The 21105-nt window shown below is 36.1% G+C and overlaps 1 protein-coding gene across 7 annotated transcripts in view; it reads left to right on the forward strand.

Annotated features, from left to right (window-relative positions):
• The window catches only part of ERC1 (ELKS/RAB6-interacting/CAST family member 1), a 302352-nt gene that overhangs the window by 84063 nt on the left and 197184 nt on the right, over positions 1 to 21105 (forward strand). For all 7 annotated transcript variants that reach the window (XR_008552294.1, XM_037514597.2, XM_054696560.1 and 4 more), the window contains one exon: positions 10770 to 10937. Coding sequence is in view for 6 of the 7 variants with exons in the window: in XM_037514597.2 (XP_037370494.1) it covers positions 10770 to 10937 (168 nt within the window). In the remaining variant the exon portion in view is untranslated. The remainder of the gene's footprint in view (positions 1 to 10769; positions 10938 to 21105) is intronic.

Raw genomic sequence — 21105 nt, forward strand, 5'->3', positions numbered from 1 at the left:
CCAAAAAAGAAAAAAAGGCCCCATTAAAAAATAAAAAGCAAAATAGTCTACTTAAATAATCCTTCAGTATCTGTACAGTGGCTGTCAGAAAACTTCCCCCAAATCAAAAATGCAATCTTACGTTGTTTAAGTAATTTCTAGAAACAAGGAGGAGCTGATCACATCTGAAATACTGAATATTGGGTACTGTGGTTTAAGGACACAGACACATTTAAGAACATTTAGATGCAGAGAGTCTGAATGCATGACATTATAAGGAGGAGTTGAAGAGTAGCTTGGGGAAAAATCGTCTTAGGAGCATGCAGTCGTCTCCTGGTATTTGAGTAGCTTTTCTGTGGAAGAAGCTCTAAGAGGTTAAACTTAGGTCAATGGCTAAACCTACAGAAAACATTTTTCCTTTTACTTCAAGATATGAAAGAACTTTTTTTCTGTATCTGTTAAAAGCAGAGTAAGGGTAGCCTCGAGATTTCCTTTTTTTTTTTTATTTAAAGGAAATCTCTTTGTAAATTAAATATTCAGTGGATTATCTGGGATAAGTTAGAGAAGAATCTTGTCCCTAGTCTTTACTGAAGTATTCAAATACTAGAGATGCCTGCTTGAAAAGTGATGTAGAGACACAGGCTTTAGAGATTGAATCAAGTGACCTTTAGTGTACTTCTGGTGCAGCAATTCTCTGCTTTTTTGTGATTCTAAGAGTTTTCACATAGAGAGGGCTATAGGCTTAGTTGAGCTTAATTCTGATACTACAATGAGGAAGTGTTACAGAAGTATTGGCTTAGACGGGTCAAGGTAGAAGAAGGTTGGCTGACTGTCTTGCTTTATCGGATTTGCAGAGACCAAGGCTGCATCATAGCTGAATAGAGCTTATTACAGTACATTTTGTATAGATGTTACCATGTCTTCTTTGTCTGCTGTGAATTTTTTTTTTTCAGATTTATTTATTTATGCATTTAAGAGCTGGGGTACAGGCCAGAGGTGCAGGAGGGGTGTGTGTATGTGACAGGATTCACCAGAGACAGAGTGGGGAACAGAACAGGCAGACTGACTGAAATACACTGCTGAGGGGAACAGCAGGTGAGTCAGGAGCGGTCTGCTGCGCCGTGTGGGTAGCTCCCTGGCCAGAGTTCAAACTCATGTTGCAGTGGCCGCGGATAGCTTCATAAGTTGCGTCTTAACCCCTTGTGCCACCAAGGAGGCCCTGCTGTGAATTTTTAAGGGAAAATGTGTAGATATGATATCAACACTGATTTTTTTTTTAATTATAAATTTGCCGTGCTGCCCTCCCCACTACCCTTTTGGGTAAAGTACAAATAAACTCCGTGGTGTGGAATGGCGTTTCTCTACCCCTGCCCTTTCTGATGTTTCTTTGAGCTCTTTAGCTTCAAAAAGAACTCAATTCAGGCCTCCCTGGTGGCGCAGCAGTTGAGCGCTGGGTTGCGAAGTTGCCCGCAGCCTCTGCAGCGCCGGTTCGATCCCCGGCTGCCGGGCAAGGGTCCCAGATGGCGCACAGACCTCTCCTGCCGCCCGCTGCTCCCCTCAGCAGTGTACTTTGTCTGTCTGCCTGTTCTGTTCCCCACTCTGGCTTTGGTGAATTCTGTCACCCTCCTGTGCTTCTGACTGCACCCAGTGCTTGTATGAATAAATAAATAAATCTTTAAAAAAAAAAAAAAAGAACTCAATTCCATTTGTTGAAATAGTCTTTTAAAAAGGTTTATTTGTGTATGTTGTCAACCCTGCAGCCCAGTGCCATTCATTCAGCCACCTTGTTAGATGGGAACAATGGGTAATAGGAATTGGATTTAGTGCTCTTGAGCAAGTCATTTAATTTGAACTTTGATTTCCTCATCTTTAAAATCAGTTTTAAATGAGATTATTAGATTATTTTATTAAAAACTTTATGAAATACTGCCAAATACAGGAAAAATGCAGAAAGTAGTATGATACCCACCACTTGGTTTTAACTTACATTAATATTTGAACATTAAAGGTGAACTTTAAAGCTCCTTTTTTAAAATATTTTATTTTATATAATTCTTACATCATTTTTCATTTTTGCACAATGTATGCATTTTCATTTTGGTTATGTTCCCCATACAATTGCACCCCCCCTTATTTTAACCCTAATCCTTCCTCTCCCCACTTCTCCCCCACATAGTGTGTCTCTGGTTTATAGTTGCTTGTTGATTTTGATTTTTACTTTGTATTAATTAGTCTTTTTCCTGGTCCCTTATTTAGGTTTTCTAAATTCCTGCTATGAGTGAGACCATCCGGTATTTTTCTTTTTCTTTCTGACTTATTTCGCTGAGCATGATCCCTTTCAGCTCCATCCATGTTGCTGCAAACTGCATGTGTTTATCTTTTTTGATTGCTGAGTAATATTCCATGGTGTATATGTACCACATCTTCTTGATCCAGTCATCTGTTTTTGGGCATTTGGGTTGTTTCCAAAGCTTAGCTATTGTAAACAGTGCTGTTATAAACATAGGGGTGCAGGTGCCCTTTGGAATTACTGTTTCTGTGTCATTTGGGTAAATACCTAGGAGTGGAGTTGTTGGATCATATGGAAGCTCTATGTTTAGTAGGTCAAGAAATCTCCACACAGCTCTCCATAGTGGTTGGACCAGTTTGCACTCCCACCAGCAGTGCAGGAGAGTTCCTTTTTCTCCACAACCTCGCCAACATTTGTTGTTGCTAGTTTTTTAATATGTGCCATTCTCACTGGTGTAAGATGGTATCTCATGGTAGTTTTGATTTGCATTTCCCTGATTACAAGTGATGTTGAACATTTTTTCATATGCCTGTTGGCCATTTGCATTTCCTCTTTGGAGAAGTTTCTTTTTAGTTCTTCTGCCCATTTTTTGACTGGATTATTTTCTTTGTTGTTGTTGAGTCTCATCAGCTCTTTGTAGATTTTTGTGATCAGTCCTTTATTATAAGTGTTGTGTGCAAAAATGTTCTCCCAGTTTGTGGGGTTTCTCTTTGTTTTTGTTATTGTCTCTTTTGCTGTGCAGAAGCTCTTTAATTTGATGTAGTCCCAGCTGTTTATCTTTGCCTTCACTATCACTGCTTTGGGTGATGTGTCTGTAAAGATGTCTTTGAGGTGCATGTCATGTAGTGTTTTGCCTATATTTCCTTCTATATATTTTGTGGTTCCGGTCTTATGTCTAGTTCTTTAATCCATTTTGAGTTGGTTTTTGTGCATGGTGTGAGGTAGTAGTCAAGTTTCATTCTTTTGCATGTAGTGACCCAGCACCATTTATTGAACAAACTTTCTTTGCTCCAGTGCATATTCTTTGCTCCTTTATCAAATATCAGTTGACCATAAATCTGTGGGTTTATTTTTGGATTTTCTATTCAGTTCCATTGGTCGGTGTGTCTCTTCTTGTTCTAATACCGTGCAGTTTTGATGATTATGGCTTTGTAGTATAGTCTGAAGTCTGGGCATGTGATGCCTCCATTCCCCCCCGCTTTTTTTTTTCTGGAGAGCTTTGGCTATTTGGGGTTTTTGGTGATTCTATATGAATTTAATCAATAATTGTTCTATTTCTTTGAAGAATGTTATTGAAATTTTTATTGGAATAGCATTGAATCTGTAAATTGCTTTTGGTAGCATCGCCATTTTGATAATGTTAATTCTTCCAATCCATGAGCAGGGTGAAACTCCTTTAAAAGAAAACATTTTTTGAAAAAAGGAAATCTTTTTGTAAATTAAATATTCAGTGGATTGTCTAAGTAAAAGGCTTTGTTAGAATCTCAGGTTTTTAGAATGGGTTTGAACTAAGAATAAAAACTTGAAAGCTGTCATGGAGTTAGTGGGTTAAAGGCTTAGAACTGAGTTGGTTTCTTTAGGGAAAGTTGTTTAAAGTGAGATACAAAGACTGGGGAAGGACAGAGAAGCCAGTGAAGAAAATTGAAGGGAGTCATATTGGTACAGGCAACAGAGGAATAAATAGGTTTATAGGAAGCAACTATTGTTTCCATATACTTCAGTGTTAACTGAGAATGTGCATTTAGAGAGATCTGTATGTTGATGTAGAACAAGTAAGGTTAAGGTAGGCAGAGATAATGAATAGTTTTGTGATCAGAAATGAGAGGCCAGAACAGCAAGGGAGTCGTTTTTCTGTTTCTGTTCATTGGTAAAGAAAATCTTGTAGAGAGAAAAACCTTCTGTTTTTGTTGAAGTTGGCATAACCTACTTGCCACAGACCTTGATGCTTGGCAAACTAGGAGGGTGCTGTTCCTGCAGCTCAGTTGATGTGAATAAACAAGGTCTTGTTCCTACTGCCAGAAACAGTGTTGGGGTGATGACTGTGTGTCCTGCTAGTCTCTCACTTTCCTGACTGTGTTTTTTGTGGTTTGCAAAATATGGACCTCATGCAAAATTATACTGTGAATCTAGTTCACTCCAAACCAAAAGATCAGTGTAGAATTCATAGCAATTAATCTAGTAATAGCAAAGTGGTTTTTGTGGTTGTTTTTATCTCAGATCTCCAAACCAGCACATCCAAATTCTGCATTGCAAGAAAAGTATACACAGGTGATTTGAATTGAATGAGAAGTAAAGAAAATATCATTTAATAATTATAGTATGGGCATTTCTGTGCTTAATGTTTGTGATCTCAATTATTTTTTGTATCAAAGCCTGCATTTCTAACAACATTCACACCAAAGATCTGCATGTTTATAATGAGTTTTCGTTCTTTACCTTTCAGTTACCACTTCCTTGTGCGTCTTATATCCGACATGGCATGCAGGTATTAATGACTGGTTTGAACTGGCACATTCCTGTGTCACCTAACTGAGTAAAAATGAAGCAGGGCTCTTTATGGTGAAGAAGCCGTCACTATTCTGTGAGACATTGGTGCCATCAGAGTGAGAAGCACATAGATGAGGGATATTTTCCTGCTATTATGATTTCTGATCCACAGAGGGAAAGCCTGTCATGTTTCTGAAATTAATGCTGAGAACTGGGTGAGAAGAAAATTAGGGTTATTAATTATTATTGATAAGTCTTATTAAGACTTATTCGTAGTTTTAAATGTGCTTTTTTTGCCTGTAATTTTTGCCTTCAAGTTGCTGTGTTGCACTTGTGGTCTTTGGTTAGACATATTAGAGATGGGGTGTATATTAAATACAAATTAGAGTGTAGAAATTAAGTGTAAATGATTTAGTAAGTGATTTATCTATTTTAAAATTTTCTGACATTTCTGCTTTCTAAGATGTTGGCCTTTTTTACTGTGCAGAAGGGTCAGTAAGTGCCCTCTTGACTCACCGTGACTGATGCCCTGTAATGGAGTCAGCTAATAGGAACCAAATCTGATACGTCAAATAGGATTAGTAGCCACGCAGGCTGGCTTGAGCTGAGCCTTGGTGCCAAGTGGTTAGGGGTCAGTGGGTTCTTTGGCATCTTGAGCGTGCTGGTTGTTAAATTTCATGTTCTGCAAAGGTCCCTGCTCTGTGGTGGTGGGCCTTCTCTGCTGATTGACTCAGTATTTAGTATGGTGTGACTTTTCTGGATGTTTTTCTTCTGTGCTCGATAGAGTGTTTCTATTAATAGGTAAAATGAAGGCAAACCAAGGGTAACTTAAAAGGTTTTGCCATCTTGTAGTTTGGAAGGAATCTCAGTGGCAATCATGTAATTCATCTTTGTTTTGCCTGAGATATCAACTCTTGCTCTGAGGTTTTAGTGTTGAATTCAGGCACCAAAACTGGGCTTAACAATTATATAGTTCTACTTTTGGTCAGTAATACACTTTTTTTAAATCAGTGTAAATGAACTTCATTTTTCAAAATCTTTGATCATGTATAACTAACTGCCCCCCCAAAATTAACTAGCTAGATATAAATCTAACAAAACATGTAAAGGACCTACATGTGCTGAAAATTATAAATAGTTAATGAAAGAAAACAAAGATCTAAAAGTTTTTCCTTTAAATAATATATGAAATGTGAACTTGACATTTATCAAAATAGCCTAGTTGAAAGTTTCCTGAAAAAGAAAGAAAAAAGAAATGTTCTTAGGGACAAGGAAAAAGATCAGTGTTGGGCCTTGTAGTTTTTAATGAAAGACCTATTTTTACATCTTTGGTTAAATTTATTCCTAAATAATTATTTTTGATGCAGTTGTAAGTGGGATTGTTTTCTCCTTCTGATAGTTCATTATTAGTGTATAGAAACACAACAGATTTTTGCATATTGATTTTGTATCATGCAGCTTTATTAGTTGATTAGATCTAATGGTTTTGATGAAGTTTATGTTTTTAAAATATAGGTATGTCAATGTCATTTGTAAATAGTGAGAGTTTTACTTGTTCCTTTCCAATATGGATGTCTTTTATTCTTTTTCTTGTCTAATTACTCTGGCTTGGACACCCCATAGTATGTTGAATAGAAGTGAAGAGAGAGTGGGCATCCTTGACCTGTTCCTGATGTTAGGGGAAAAGCTTTCAACTTTTTACCGTTGAGCATGATGTTAGCTGTGGGCTTGTCATATATGGCCTTTATTATATTGAACAATGTTTCTTCTACATCCACTTGTTGAGAGTTTATATCATAAATAGATGAATTTTCTGAAATGCTTTTATTGCATCTATTGAGATGCAGAAGTTAAAAGTGTTGGAGAGGGTGTGGAGAAAAGGGAACCCTCATGCACAGTTGACGGGAATGTGAATTGGTGCAGCCACTATAGGAAAATGTGGAATTTCATTTAAAAAATTAAAAATACAACTATGATCTTGGAATTCCACTTTTAGGTTTTTTTTTTTTTTTTTTAAAGATTTTATCTATCTATACACACAAGAGCTGGGGTATAGGCCAGAGATGTGGGGTGGGGAGAGGATTCACCAGAGACAGAGTGGGAAACAGATCAGGCAGACTGACTGAAGTACACTGCTGAGGGGAGCAGCGGGCGAGTCCGGAGAGGTCTGCCGTGCATATGGGTTGCTCCCCGGCCGGCCGGGGATTGAGCTCACGCTGCAGTGGCCATGGATTGCCCCACAGCGCGGTATTCAACCCCTTGTGCCACCAGGGAGGCCCCACTTTGAGGTATTTATCAAAAAAAAAAAATAACACTAACTTGAAAAGGTATATGCACCCCTATATTCATTGCCGCATCATTTACTGTAGGCAAGACATGGAAATAACCTAAATATTCTGATTGATGACTGGGTTCAAGAAATTACCACATACACAGACATATCATTCACATATAAAAAGAGAACTAAATCTTGCCATTTGCTGTGACATGGATACACCTCGAGGGCATTATGTTAAGTGAAATAAGTGAGCTAGAGAAAGACAAACACTGTACCATTGCTTTTATATATGGAATCTTAAAAAAAAAAAAAAAACCCACAAGAAAACACTAAGCTGACAAATAAGCTCACAGATACAGAGAACAGATTCGTGGTTGCCAGAGGGTGGGGATTGGAATGTGGAAGAAATGGGTGAAATGGCTCAAATAAAAAAATATACCTTATTGCATATTTTATTATATTGAGCAGTATATTGACCCAATTTTTAAATTGAGTCATATTTAATTTTGCCAGTCACAGAACATTCATATTTTTGTTTATTTTTAAAGATTTATTTTTATTTATTTATGCATACAAGAACTGGAGTGTAGGCCTAGCGGCAGAGGATAAGTAGATTCACTGGAGACAGAGAGGGCAACAGAACAGGTGGATCTACTAAAATACACTGCTGAGGGGAGCAACAGGCAAGACAAGAGAGGTCTGCTGTGCCATGTGGGTTAGCTTCCTAGCCAAGGAATTGAACTTTTGCCACAGTGGCTGAAGATCGCTTGATAGTGCTGAGACTTTAACCCCTGCACCACCAGGGAGGGCCTATTCATATTTTTAAAAAGAAAGTATAAATGTGCTTCCAGCTTTTTTAGTATTATTTTTATTAAGCAATTTTTTAGGTACATAAAAATATATAGATTGAAATTATAAAACAAACACCTTAAAATGCTATTATGATGTGCCGAATTTCTAAATGTTAACATACTTGTACTTACCACTATTTTTTCTTTATGATGTATCCTTTGTGAGTCTTTTTAAAAATAAAAATTCTTCCATGCCTCAGTGTTTTATTTTCTAATACTTCTTTTCTAAAGATTTGCTTTTCATAAATAGATCTTTAATTCATCCAGGATTCATTTCTGTGTATGATATGCAGTAGGGATCTTCCCTCCTCTTCACTATGAGTATCTGGTTGTCTAACAACAATTTATTGAATATGCCATCTTTTTCTCACTGATTCATTATTGCCACTGTTTTATATATGTATGGGTCCCTACATATTTTGGTCTGTAGTTACGCTCCCATTTCAATCGCAAAGGTCCATTGGTTATTTCAGTCCCAAAACTTTGTTTTCTAATTTTACTTCAACAACAGATTTATTGACATAAAATAAATGGCATATATTTGAAATGTACTTATAAGCCAGATATTGAAGAGATTTGTAAAAATTAAAACTGATATTGTTTTCACTATTTTGGGGGATATAGTTTTTTTTAAATAAAATGTTATTTATATAATAGATTTGTTTTAAATGAATAGGTACTTTTAAAAAATGTTTTAATTTTGAATTTGGTAAATATTGTTAGGTATGACTCACATAAACAAAGTGTCTCTGGGGCCTTCGATAACTTTTAATAGTATCAAGGAATCTTGAAACCAAAGAATTTAAAAGCAGTTGGTATAAGGGACCATTCAGATACATGAGGCTCTTGCAATACCAGAGCAGTTGTCCAAAAGAAGTTTGGGATTTTGTGCAGTTCAGCTTTACTTTGCATTGCCCTGATATCAAGTTTTCTATCTGTGAAGGCATCTTTAAAACTCAGTCCTTTAGGTCACAGAAATAAGTAAAAAAAAAAAGTAGGGGGACAGACATGACTTCTGTTATTAGTTTACCTCCTTGAGCTTCTGATCTGTTTTCAACAGTTAGTGATGATGTGTGTGTGCACGTGTGCATTCATACATGTGTGTGCATGCTCCTCTGTGAACTTAAAAAGAAGTTGTACTTCATCCAGCATTTTTGGAGTGTTTTGTAGATGTGTAGTGGGTTAAGTGGTATTCTTTATGAATATATACCTACCTGGAACCTCAGAACATGATGGTGTTTGGAAATGGGGTCTTTGCAGATATAATTAGTTAAGGATTGAGATTAGATACTTCATTGAATCTAATTGGAGCTGGCCCTAAATCCAGTGACTCGCATCCTTATAAGAAAAGACAGCACGCAGAGACATAGAGAAGCAGATCATTTAAAGATGGGTGGGGAGATTGGAGTGATGCATTTTAAGTCAAGAATTACCAAGAGCCACCAAGAGCTAGCAAGAACCTGGAAGGATTCTTCCTTAGAGCCCTCAAAGAGAGCATTGCACTGTTAGCACCTTGATTTTGGTGTTATGTTGAGTTAAACATTTATCTTCTGTACACAGTTCTCTCTGTACCTTTGCAGCAGCTCTTACCATAATATATTTGTGATCTACTTAAGGAACTCTTCTCATTCACTTGTAACTTCTTCAAAAGGCCCAGATTATCTTAGTTATCTTTGTGTCCCCAGTGCTCAGCCCGTGGCAATCTTTCTGAAACATAATTTCCCCAGTTTAAAAACCTTCACTAACTTTCCTTTACAAGCAGAATAAAACCCAAGCGCTATATTTTTTGCTATCAAGGCCTTTGAGATCTCTCTTTTCAGATTGTTTCTTGCCTCCTTCTTCTACTTCATGTTCAGCAGCAATAAATGTATTTGCAAACATACCATGCTTTTCCGGTTTTAAAATATTTTATTTTCTCTCTCTAAAATGTGTGACATTTCCCCTGCCCTTCCTTTTATATCTGTTGAAGTTCTAGTCATCATTCAAAATCAATTCAGAAAATACTTCTTTGAGAAACTTTTTCTGACTCCTTTGACATGTTCAGGGGAAAGGTATCTCTTTCTATGTATCATCTTTGTTCCTTTTATGTTAGTATCCTTTGGTGTATGATAAAAGGTAATAATTTTTGTAGTCATAGCTAGCCTTTGAGTTCCAGTTCTTATACTTGCTAGTTCGTAATATGATGTAAATTATTTAGCTCCTCTGAGTGCCATTTTTCTTATCTTTAAAACCGGGATAATATTTGCTACTTTTCAGGGTTTTGTGTGTGTGTGTGTGTGTGTGTGTGTGTGTATCTTTTTAATTTATTTAAGCATACAAGAACTGGGGTGTAGGCCAGCAGTGCAGGGGGGTGAGAGGATTTATCATAGACACTGTGGGGTGCAGAACAGGCAGATCATTTCAGCACTGCTGAGGGGAGCAGCGGGTGAGACAGGAGAGGTCTGCTACGCCATGTGGGTCAGCTCCCTGGCTGGGGATTGAACTCATGCCAAACTAATGCTGAACTCATGTTGCAGTGGCTGGAGATTGCTTGATAGTGCTGAGACTTTAACCCCTGTGCCACCAGGGAGGCCCTACTTTACAGTGTTGTTTTAAACAAGATAGAATTATTCAGGACAGAAAGGTGAACAAAAATGGTTCTTTGCTGAAGAAGTACAGTAATAAGATGAAAAGTGGTAAGTTTAACTATTCAGTGCTGTGGGAACAGAGGAGAAGGAGGTAGCAGTTGTCTGTTGGGGGTTTGCAAGATATTTATTAAAACAGTAGCATAGGAATAGGGCCTTAAAAGAGTTGTTCAGTGGTCAGATTTTTTCATTTGGACAGTGTATGCATCTACATTACATTCCTTTCTTCTCAATCACTTATAAAAAATTTACGTTCTTAGGTGGATGCTCTTCGATTGCGTTTGGAAGAGAAAGAAACCATGCTGAATAAGAAGACAAAACAAATTCAGGATATGGCCGAGGAGAAGGGAACTCAAGCTGGAGAGATCCATGACCTCAAGGACATGCTGGATGTGAAGGAGCGAAAGGTTAACGTTCTTCAGAAGAAGGTAAGGTGCAGGCGTTCTGGGTAACGATTGGGGCGTAATCCTGATTCTCACCACTAAGTCAAACCTGTCAACGTTCCTTTTGTGTTTCCTCTGAGTATATTTTAGCAGTTCATGATTGTAACTTTTGTTGGAATAGATGGTGAAAACTGCTGCAGCTCTTACCATAATATATATATATGATCTACTTATGGAACTCTACTCATTCTCACTTGCAACTTCTTCAGAAGGCCCAGATTATTTTAGTTATCTTTGCGTCCCCAGTGCTCAGCCCGCGGCAGTCTTTCTGAAACATAATTTCCCCAGCTTAAAAACCTTCGCTGACTTCCATTTACAAGCAGGATAAAACCCAAACTTTTTTTTTTTTTTTTTTTTTTTTTTTTTTTGCAATCCAGGCCATTGAGATCTCTCTTTTCAGGTTGTTTCTTGCCTTTCTTGTACTTCATGCTCAGCAGCACCAAATATATTTGCGAACATATCCCTGGCCGGGATAAGGAGGAATATGTGAACAGCTTAAACAATGTCAGTATTGTTCTTATTAAGATGAGTAAATAAATGGGCTTGTATATTAATTTATATTTATATAAATTAATATGATATATATAATTGTATATTTCACAACATGCAGATATATACATTAAATATTATGTAATATAATTTAAAACATCTGAAAGCAGATTACTTTAAATTTGCATGGTTGGCACATGCAAGGTTTATTCTGTACCCATTCCTTTTGTTTGATATTAATAATAAAAATACTTAAAAAAACCCTCTACAGTATACACACTGGTCTTCATTGAAAAAGAATTTTTTCTGTATTTTGTTTGAAATTTAGTCTTAATTTTGTCTTCCTAAAATTAGAACCATCTTTTTTTAGAAGTTTGTTTATACATTTTGAAACAATGTCTGATACAGATGTGTCATTTGATAAAGTTGTCTGATTCAATTTTTCCTGTAAGGTCTCTGGCAAATTATTCAGCTTTGGTAAATTATGTCTAATTATAATGACAGTTTTGACCCTCTTGCCTTGAATTTGGCTATGGATAGTTTTTGCTAGTAGAGATTAACTTGGGTCCATATTGAAGGAATCTAATACTTTTTGTACAGGGCAGCTTTTTGGATATTAGGAGCTTGTTATTTGACAACTCCCACATCTTATTTTCCTGTGTGAAAGATTTGTTACTCCCATTGTTGTTATGTGCCCCGGATAATTTTACTGATGGCAGTTATTTGTCTCAGCTAATTTTCCCTTTGTTCTTGACTTGTCCAGTGGAATTTTTGGATCTAATTCAAAGAGATGATTAGAATATCACTAATATACTGTTCTTGGTTCTAGCTGAAATGCAAGATTGGGCAATTTATTGAAGCTTACTAACGTTCATCTGGGGGCAGGATATAATGGGTACCTAAGGGTTTTTGTTAAATGATGTAGTGTGTATGAAAGTACTAAATTTTACATTGTTAAGTTCAGCCAGTTATTTTAATCTTTGAGGATCTTTTTGAATCTTAATTTGATTAATTAGTTCGTTTCCTTCAATTTTATGTCTTCAATCCAGTTATGATCATATTCTTTGTACTTTCATAATAAGTGATAAGATATTGAGTAGTCCCAGAAAAGTCTTTTGTAGTATATTGTACCTCTATCAAGTCAATATATTCATCAAAACAATTATAAAAGCTTTTTTGTTGCTTCTAGAGTTTTTTTAGTTGTTGTCACTAAGCCTATTTTGTTTACAAATCTAGCCATTCTATTACTTACATGCATGCTCCTGCTCCTCTCTGTTTTTCATCCAGGTCCTTAGAAATCTGTCTTAGAAATCTGAGTTGATTAGAAAGATCACTCTGTATCATTCCATACTTAAAATGATAACCTGGATAGTGAATGATATGATATATTCAAACTATTTTTGGCTTTTTCATGACTACCCCACCCACAAATTTTCCTGGCTTTCTGAGCAATGTATGTATTTGTATACAGTGGTATATTTGCTTTTTCTCTTCCCTCCCTGCCCTCTTACTAAATACATTTATAGTTGCACAGTCAAAATTCTTGTGGGTTTCCCCGTCTACCCAGACTGCTCAAACTGTCTTCATTCAACATAGCAGATAATTTTACTGCTGTATGCTAGGTGCTGTCCTGAATACAAGAACAAAAGATGTGGTTTCTTTGCAGAGCTTCAGAGTTGTGAGAGTTAAAGAAGTTATGATACAACTGGTATATAGTGGGCACAAAGCTGTGAGTTTTATATTTGACCTTGTGTGAAAGGAGTCTAAGAAGTTTTAGGAGCTGAGGTCATAAAACTGAAAGTAAGTTTGCTGGGTCGATGGGGAAGAGGTGAGACATCCCAGCCAAGAGAGAAGTGTGGATGAAAATGTGGAGTTAATGCATCTTTCTGTACTTACTACGTCCTAACATTTTTTATTTAGTTTTCAAGCTTTTTCTAATATTATTCTTAAAAATTTTTGATATAACTCTGTGAATGCCTTTTCTTTATTAGTGTGAGCTCATATTACATGATCTATGGGAAAATTATTTCCAATTCTTATAAGTTTTCAGTGCATGTACTCATCTCTGTTGTACCGTTAGTTTATTTAGGAAACTACTAAATAGAATTCAGCTTTTCTTTCCTTGGACCTTGATGATTTTCCTTCAGAAACTTATTTGCAGTGAGATATTGAAAGAGGTAGAACTTTAGATATTTTTGGAGAGATGCCTTAATTCTTCTAACACTTAACCTACTTTGTTTCTCGATTCAGACACTGATTCCACCAGGAATGGGGTTTGGTAACTCTGCTTTCATCCCTTTCTTGTCTTGAACATCTACATTCTTTGTTATTTTTTTCACAGGTATTTATAATTACATATATAAATGATATTTAAATATTTAAGGAGGGGTACCGGCAAACAGTTTATTACTTATGGCATATTAGGTATTCATTTAAAAATTTGTTTTCTGAGCACACTAATGGCTGCATTGTTGGTCAAATACCCAGGACAGTTTTTGGCTCTGTCTGGGCTACCACTGCCTCTATGTCGTCTTACAGCTTTCTAGGCGGTATATGTATTTGCATGCACCAAAATAGCCCTGTGCTCAGAGAATGAAATGGGACAATAGCAGATGGCCAAGCATGCTGTACAATGGGATTAGCATTGGGCTCCTCCTTCCCAGGGTTCTCCCCTATGGTTTAAAGTAGTTTTGTGTTACAGTAAATTTCTTATCTTTATAATAAATCACTGACCTGGAAAATGTAATTGAGCATTTGAATCTGAGCTGCATTCAAAATCGGTGTTAAAATTGTACAGCTTCCTGCTTGATTGATTATAAATGATAATGTAGCTTGGAGTTTAATTTGCTGACACAGATGTTATCATCATTCCCTTCTATGCTTCTATAACTTCTGTTTATTTTGCCTTGCTTGCTTTTTCAGTTTTGTGGGTTTTGGTATTAAGAATGTAGTTTAGTAATAGTGACAGAAAGATAGTTGATATACAAAATTTAGAAGGCTGGGATTTTTGTCTCTTTGTTTTATTTATTTATTTTTTGTTCTAGATTGGTTCTTCAAGTCTTCTGTTTTATTTTGTGTAGGAAATCAGGAAGAATAGGTTCTTTATCCTGTTTGTTTTCTGTGGAGTCAGCTGTGGTTAATGCTGTGTTAGTTTCTCCGCTTTTTCCATATCATAAAATAGAAAGGAGAATTATCATTAAAATATTTGCTAATTTCTTCAGAGAAAATTAGTTATTTGAAAATTGTGCTATTTTATTTTTAGTAATAATTAATTGCAATACTGTCTAAATGTTTTTATTTTTATGCCACAACCCAGCTGTTAATGAAATTAAGTTACAAGACCAAACCAGGCCCTAACTGAATTTTATGTTGGAAACAGTATACTCAAAGATTAGATTTTCCCCTTTTCTTCCTATTACTTAAAATTTTTAAGTAGAACTCAATTAAAATTAAAAAAATTTTAGATTATGTAGCTTTTTTGCTGGGGGAAATAAAACCAGAATACATAGTAAATGAAGTCTTACTAATGATATTTCTATTGGCAGTTGAGGATATATATTCCATGTGGATTTACTTCAAATAATCACCCTCCCTCTTTTTCAAATAAACTTTAAGGAGATAGGTAGTTGAACTTGTAAAGTCTGATTTAACTTTTAGCCTTTCAGCAGATAACTGTTTTTAAATGATGCTAATCTTATACAAGTGACATTTTACAATGATTGAAGGGTTATTCCCTAAAAAGGGGAGACTCTTAGTGTATTTTGTTATAAAATATCTCATAATTATGAATGTTTCTCCTCACCATCCCTTCCTTTCCCAGGACACCCCTGCCCAAAACTTAAAAGAAAACAGAACACCCTTCATCCCTATATAGTATAAAAACAATAGACTTCACATATAAATGATTGAAGCAACAGTTACAATATGATTTATTTTACCATAAATAGATGGAGAAAAATCTACTGTTATATAATAAACTATCCCAAAATTTTAGTGACTTGATCAAATGTTTTATTTTGCTCTCTTATTGATGAGTCAGAAATTCAGGATGGGCTCTTGGGTAGTTTGTCCCATGACAGCTGGAGGTGTCTACAGTTGGATGACCCACTGCCAAGATGATTTCATTTGTATATGTTCTCTCTAGTTGCTCCTTGGCATCTGGCTACATACTATCTTTTGCCATAGGGCCTCTGCACATGTCTTGGGTATCTCACAGCCCAGTGAAAGTAGTCACGGTCTTATGTGGCTTCTGACTTCCAGTCATAGATGTTAGGAGCTGAAGTTGGGCCAGTTAAAGCGTTATGCTAGGAATTGGCTTGGAAGGGCAGGGGTTCCTTCTTTCATATTCTATTGGTGATAGTAATTATACAACTTACCATGATTCAAGAAGTCAAGAAATAGACTCCAGGGGCCTCCCTGGTGGTGCAGCGGTTGAGCGCTGGGTTGCAAAGCTGCCCGCAGACTCTGCAGTGCCGGTTCAATCCCCGGCTGCTCCCCGGCCACCGGAGGAGGGTCCCACATGGCGCGCAGACCTCTCCTGCCGCCCGCTGCTTCCCTCAGCAGTGTGCCTCGGTCCTTCTGCCTGCTCTGCTCCCCGCTCTGGCTCTGGTGAATTCTCTCACCCTCCCGCGCTTCTGACTGTACCCAGTGCTTATATAAATAAATAAATAAATCTTAAAAAAATCTTAGCCATTAAAAAAAAAAAATTAAAAAAAAAATTTAAAAAAAAAAAAAAAAGAAAGAAATAGACTCCACTTCTTAACAGAGATGTGGCAAAGCCACATTGTGGAAGAGCATGTGAGCTGTGGGAGATTGTGTCCATCTTTGGAAAATACTGCTTCATTTGAGTAATGATTTGGGAATAAAGGATTTGGGAATATGAAAAATGAGATTTTTTTGTGTGATATGGTGATAGAGCTTATTTTGTTGACTTAGATTTTGCAGCCTTATTAGTTAGAGTAGAAGAGGAATTTTTCTGTTTCCATGTTATACTTAGTGTTTTCATTTGCTGTTCCATTAGCGTACATTCCTAACAGAAGTCACCTCAAACAGAAAGAATTCTAAACACTTTAATATTGTTTTACCTAATTCAGAAGTCATCACAGTGTGTAAAAATAGTTCATAGGATAAAAGTGCAGAGGAATAAGGTATGTGGAAAGGGCAGACCGACAACGGAAGGTGAAATACCGCTCGTATTTGTTTTGGAGAGACTTCTTAGCTAAGAAGGACAGCTGCTACATGAGAACTTTTGATTTCTAACATAGAAGAGATTGCCATCTCGAAGATAATCACACTGAGTATGCGACATTGGATACAAAAAAGTTCTTAAATTTGATAAGGACAGACTTGGCTAAATTGTGTTATTTTTGGATAAAGCAGGATAATTCTAAGGCCTGGAGTTGTTTCATACTTTACTGATGGATATTGTGGAACTTTGACTTTAAACTAGGACTAATGGATTAATTGGGTGGATTTTTTTTCCACGTGAAATTCTATTTCACATACAATAAAATTTACCATTTTACACTGTGTAATTGAATTGTTTTTTATATGCTTACGCACAATTGTTTCTTCATGTCAGATGGTTGTACGGCCATCACAACCACCCAATAACAAACTATTTAATAAAGAAACTCAAACCTGTTAGCAGTCACATTTCCTTATTATCTGGCAAACACCTATTTTTTGTCTTTATTGATTTGCCTGTTCTGGACATTTCATATAAATGGAGTCATACATTAGACCGTCTGGTTTCTTTCACATAATGTTTTTAAGTTTTTTTTTATGTTGTAGCAAGTGTCAGTATTTCATTCCATTTTATTGTTGAGCAGTATTCCTTTGCAATAAACATAACCAACCACATTTTGTTTATCTATACTGCAGTTAATGAACACTTGGATTATGTCCACTTTTTGACTATTATGAATACTGATCCTGTGAATGTTCATGTACAAGTTTTTGTATATGCATTTTTTATTTCATTTGGAATTTATGGATCATATGTTAACTTCATGTTCATCATTTTTGAGGAACTATCAAATTGTTTCTAAAGTTGTATGATTTTATATCACTAAAGTACTTGTTTTTTTTCTTTTAAAATAGCCATCTTAATGGATGTACGGTGGTCTTCTGTATTTCTATAATGACTAAAGATACACAACATTTAAGTACTTCATGGTTATTTGTGTATCTTCTTTGGAGAAATGTCTGTTCAGATTCCTTGTTCATTTTAAAAATTATATTGTTTGTATTTTTATTGTTTCATGCTAGAAAATGTATATTCTGCAGCCTTGACCTATATTACATAGGTGATTAGCAAATGTCTCCCATTCTGCAGATTGTTGCTTCATTTCCTTGAGAACATCTTTTGGTACACAAAATTGCAAAAGGCTGATTATGTCCAGTTGGTGTTTTTTTATTTTTTATTTTTTGGTGCCTTATTCCTTTGTATACATCTAAAAAGCCATTGCTTAACTGAAGGTCATAAAGATTTCTTCCTGTGTTTTTTTCTATGAGTTTAGTAGTTTTCATTTTACACGTAGGTCTTGATCATTCCCAGTTAATTTTTGTGTGTGGTGTAAGATAAGTATCCAATTTAATTATTTTGCTTGTGGCTATCCAACTGTTCTAGCACCATTTGTTGAAAAGGCTGTTCTTTCTCCATTGAGTCATCTTGGGATCCTTGTGGAAAGTCAGTTGACTATAGATGTGCTCATTTTTGAACTTTAAATTTTATTCCACTGATTTGTATGTTTATTCACATACATTACCACACTCTCTTGATTACTGTAGCTTTGAAGTTGGTTTTGATAGTGGAAACAGTGGATCCTCTTTATTACTTTTCAAGACTATTTTGGCTTTTGGGGGTCCCTTCCATTGGGAGGTAAGAAGCACACCTTGACAGCATATTTGGGGACTGAATAGACATGAAATATGGCGCATGTGCTGTAGAGAATGAGTTCATGAATCATCTATAGCCTCAAAGGGCATTGCTTCTTCAAAGCTCTGACAACCTGCAGCAGGCCGCCCAGAGTATTAAACATTCTCATTATGTTGCCACTGCTTCAGAAGTCATAGAAGAACTGGGGGAGCAATGGACCAGTTGGAATGTACCAAGAAAAGACTGATAAACACAAATGAAAACTTGAGTAAAGTCAAAAGATTCTTCATTCAGTTTCCAGAAAAGTGATAACCAACAAGCTGCTACTGTCCACACTCACCTTACTGAACCCCCTAATCATTCTGGGAGGGCTAGTTTATTATGAATTCTTTCACAAGCATTGAGTTTCATACAGGGAAGGGTTTGTGCATCACAACTTTGACCCTGTGTATGAATGGTGTGAGAGATGTAGACAAAGCATATTGCTGCTGTGAGGGTACACTGTGTAGCTAGACTGTGGGAGGAGAATGGGCAGATGAAAACCCAGTTTAATGTGAAAACCCTGCTGGGAAAGCAAATAAACAAAAATAACTTGAAAAATAGAAGTTTTTCCAGTTTGGAATATGGGAGAGACAGAATCCCTATTGCAACAATGATTGTTCTTAGAAGTCTCTCAGGAGACCCTGTAGCAGGAACTTGTCAGAAAAATGAACGATAGATAATTATCTAGAAAGGGACAAAGGATTTTTTTTTTAAGCTCAATCACAGTTTTGAGCACAGTCAATATTTTCTTCTGCTTATAAACTGCTTATGATTTGACATGAATTAACTTGCACTGCATTCTCACCTGTGGGAATGGTCGTTTGGATAGATGCCCAGATATCTGTCAACTCTAGTTGAGAAGTTGAAATAATTAGCCACCTGAAGAAGTTATTAAATCAAGCTTTGATGAAGTAGCTTTTTGTGCTCTTCCTTCTTTTTGCCACACCAATATATACACCCTAAATAGAAAATAGCTTTTATCATCAGACATGTATTTTGTTCTTATCTGTTTTATCTTCCTGTTATTGCCAGGCCACCTTATTTTTTTCACTGGACACTTTTATCCCCCCTAGAGGATTAAAAAATTCATCCAAATTTACCAAAGAAAATTTGCTCAATTTGATAAGATAAGGCTTGCATTCTGTATAGGTAACAATTGGTGTTTGGCTCTTTTCCCTACATCCCACCTAGGTCAAATAACCCACCTAGTCCAAACTCTTATTTGGCCTAGGCACAGCAAATTTGGTAAGCACAGTATTTTTATAAAATAGCTACACAAGCAATTTTAAGTGAAGTGGCTGCTCATCTTAAACAACATTCCTGGTATTTGCAAAGAATGCCAATGATTGATAATTTTTATATACTTTTGAAAATTTGATAAAAACTATTATGGACTCTTCATGTAAAAGTACACAAGGCTCACTTATATGAACTTGGATGTCAAACACATTTCAAAGGCTATCCAAGAACTCCTGATTAAAAATGCTCACCATCTATGAAACAACCAAATTGGCCTATGAGGGTCTCTAGATTTAACAAAGCTGTAAGATTATGTATGTGGTTCAAACATAACATAAAATGAGGGCAGCTGCAATTTCATTTTAACTATAATTTCGCTAGAAGGAGTCTAACTGCTGGATATGATGGATGCTGTGACGAGTGACCCAGATCTCTCTTGAGGAGTGAAGGATGTGCCCTGGCCATAGAGACCTGCTTTCCCCAATGGCATACTCCTTCGCCTTGGATCTTGTGATTGATGCTTGTAGGGTACAGGGCTTGAATCCCACTTGCCCTTTTTTGGGTCAGCTCTGAAAAGTTGTTCCAGCTTCAGAGTGCCTCATAGGGTTATCTGAATCCTTTGGAACTTTTGTGGTAGCTCAATTTCTCCCTCTGAACAAACCTGCTTCTTTCCTGGCCCTCTTTCTTTCCATTGGTTGAGCTAAGAGCAGTAATAATCTTATAGCACAGTAAAATCTGTCTCAAGATCTACTTCCTGGACACCCAAGCTTGTCACACTAGGGTGACTATTGCTTAGCTTTCAGGCCGTAAAATTAGAACTGGCTAAAATAAAAATTCAGGGAGATGAACTTGAATTTAGACTTAAAATATGTGAACCATCTTCTTACCATTCTGTTTAGACCTTTAATTTGAAGTAGGATTTGAATATCTTGGTTTCTTTGATTTCATTTAATTGTCTTCCAGTCATTCTTTGGCATTTTAGAAAGTCCCCAATGTATCTGACAACTTGATAGGTTTGGTCTCACAGTATGAAGCTATGAAAGGTGTGTGTTAAAGAGTGGCTTATCTGCCTCACAAAAGACCATAGAGACTTCCTATTTTTATAAGTGCATATGAGATAAGAATCATTCTTTTCACAATCCTGATCATATTCCTTATCATGAATCCTAAGATTTCTTACATAACATTTAAAAAATTACTGCTTTCGTCATTATCATTGAAATGATTTATGCTCATTCTAAATACATGAAAAGATGGAAAAGTTATGAGGAAAAATCTAGGTAAAAATAATTTTTCCTTTAGATTGGAATACATTTTTGGTAACTTTTCTTATTCATATAATGGTCTATAATAAATGTTTTTTCATATCCTTAATCCTCAAGAATATTAATTATAGTACTTGCAGGCTATTCCATCGATACATCATTTTTAATTTAGCTAGTTTTCTATTGTTATATATTTGGGTTTTTGCAACTTTGTTGTTAAGAAATAATGCCAAGAATA

This window comes from Talpa occidentalis, unplaced genomic scaffold (assembly GCF_014898055.3).
Source record: "Talpa occidentalis isolate TD23 unplaced genomic scaffold, MPIMG_talOcc4v2.1 talOcc4.16, whole genome shotgun sequence".
In the NCBI taxonomy this organism is placed as follows: domain Eukaryota; kingdom Metazoa; phylum Chordata; class Mammalia; order Eulipotyphla; family Talpidae; genus Talpa; species Talpa occidentalis.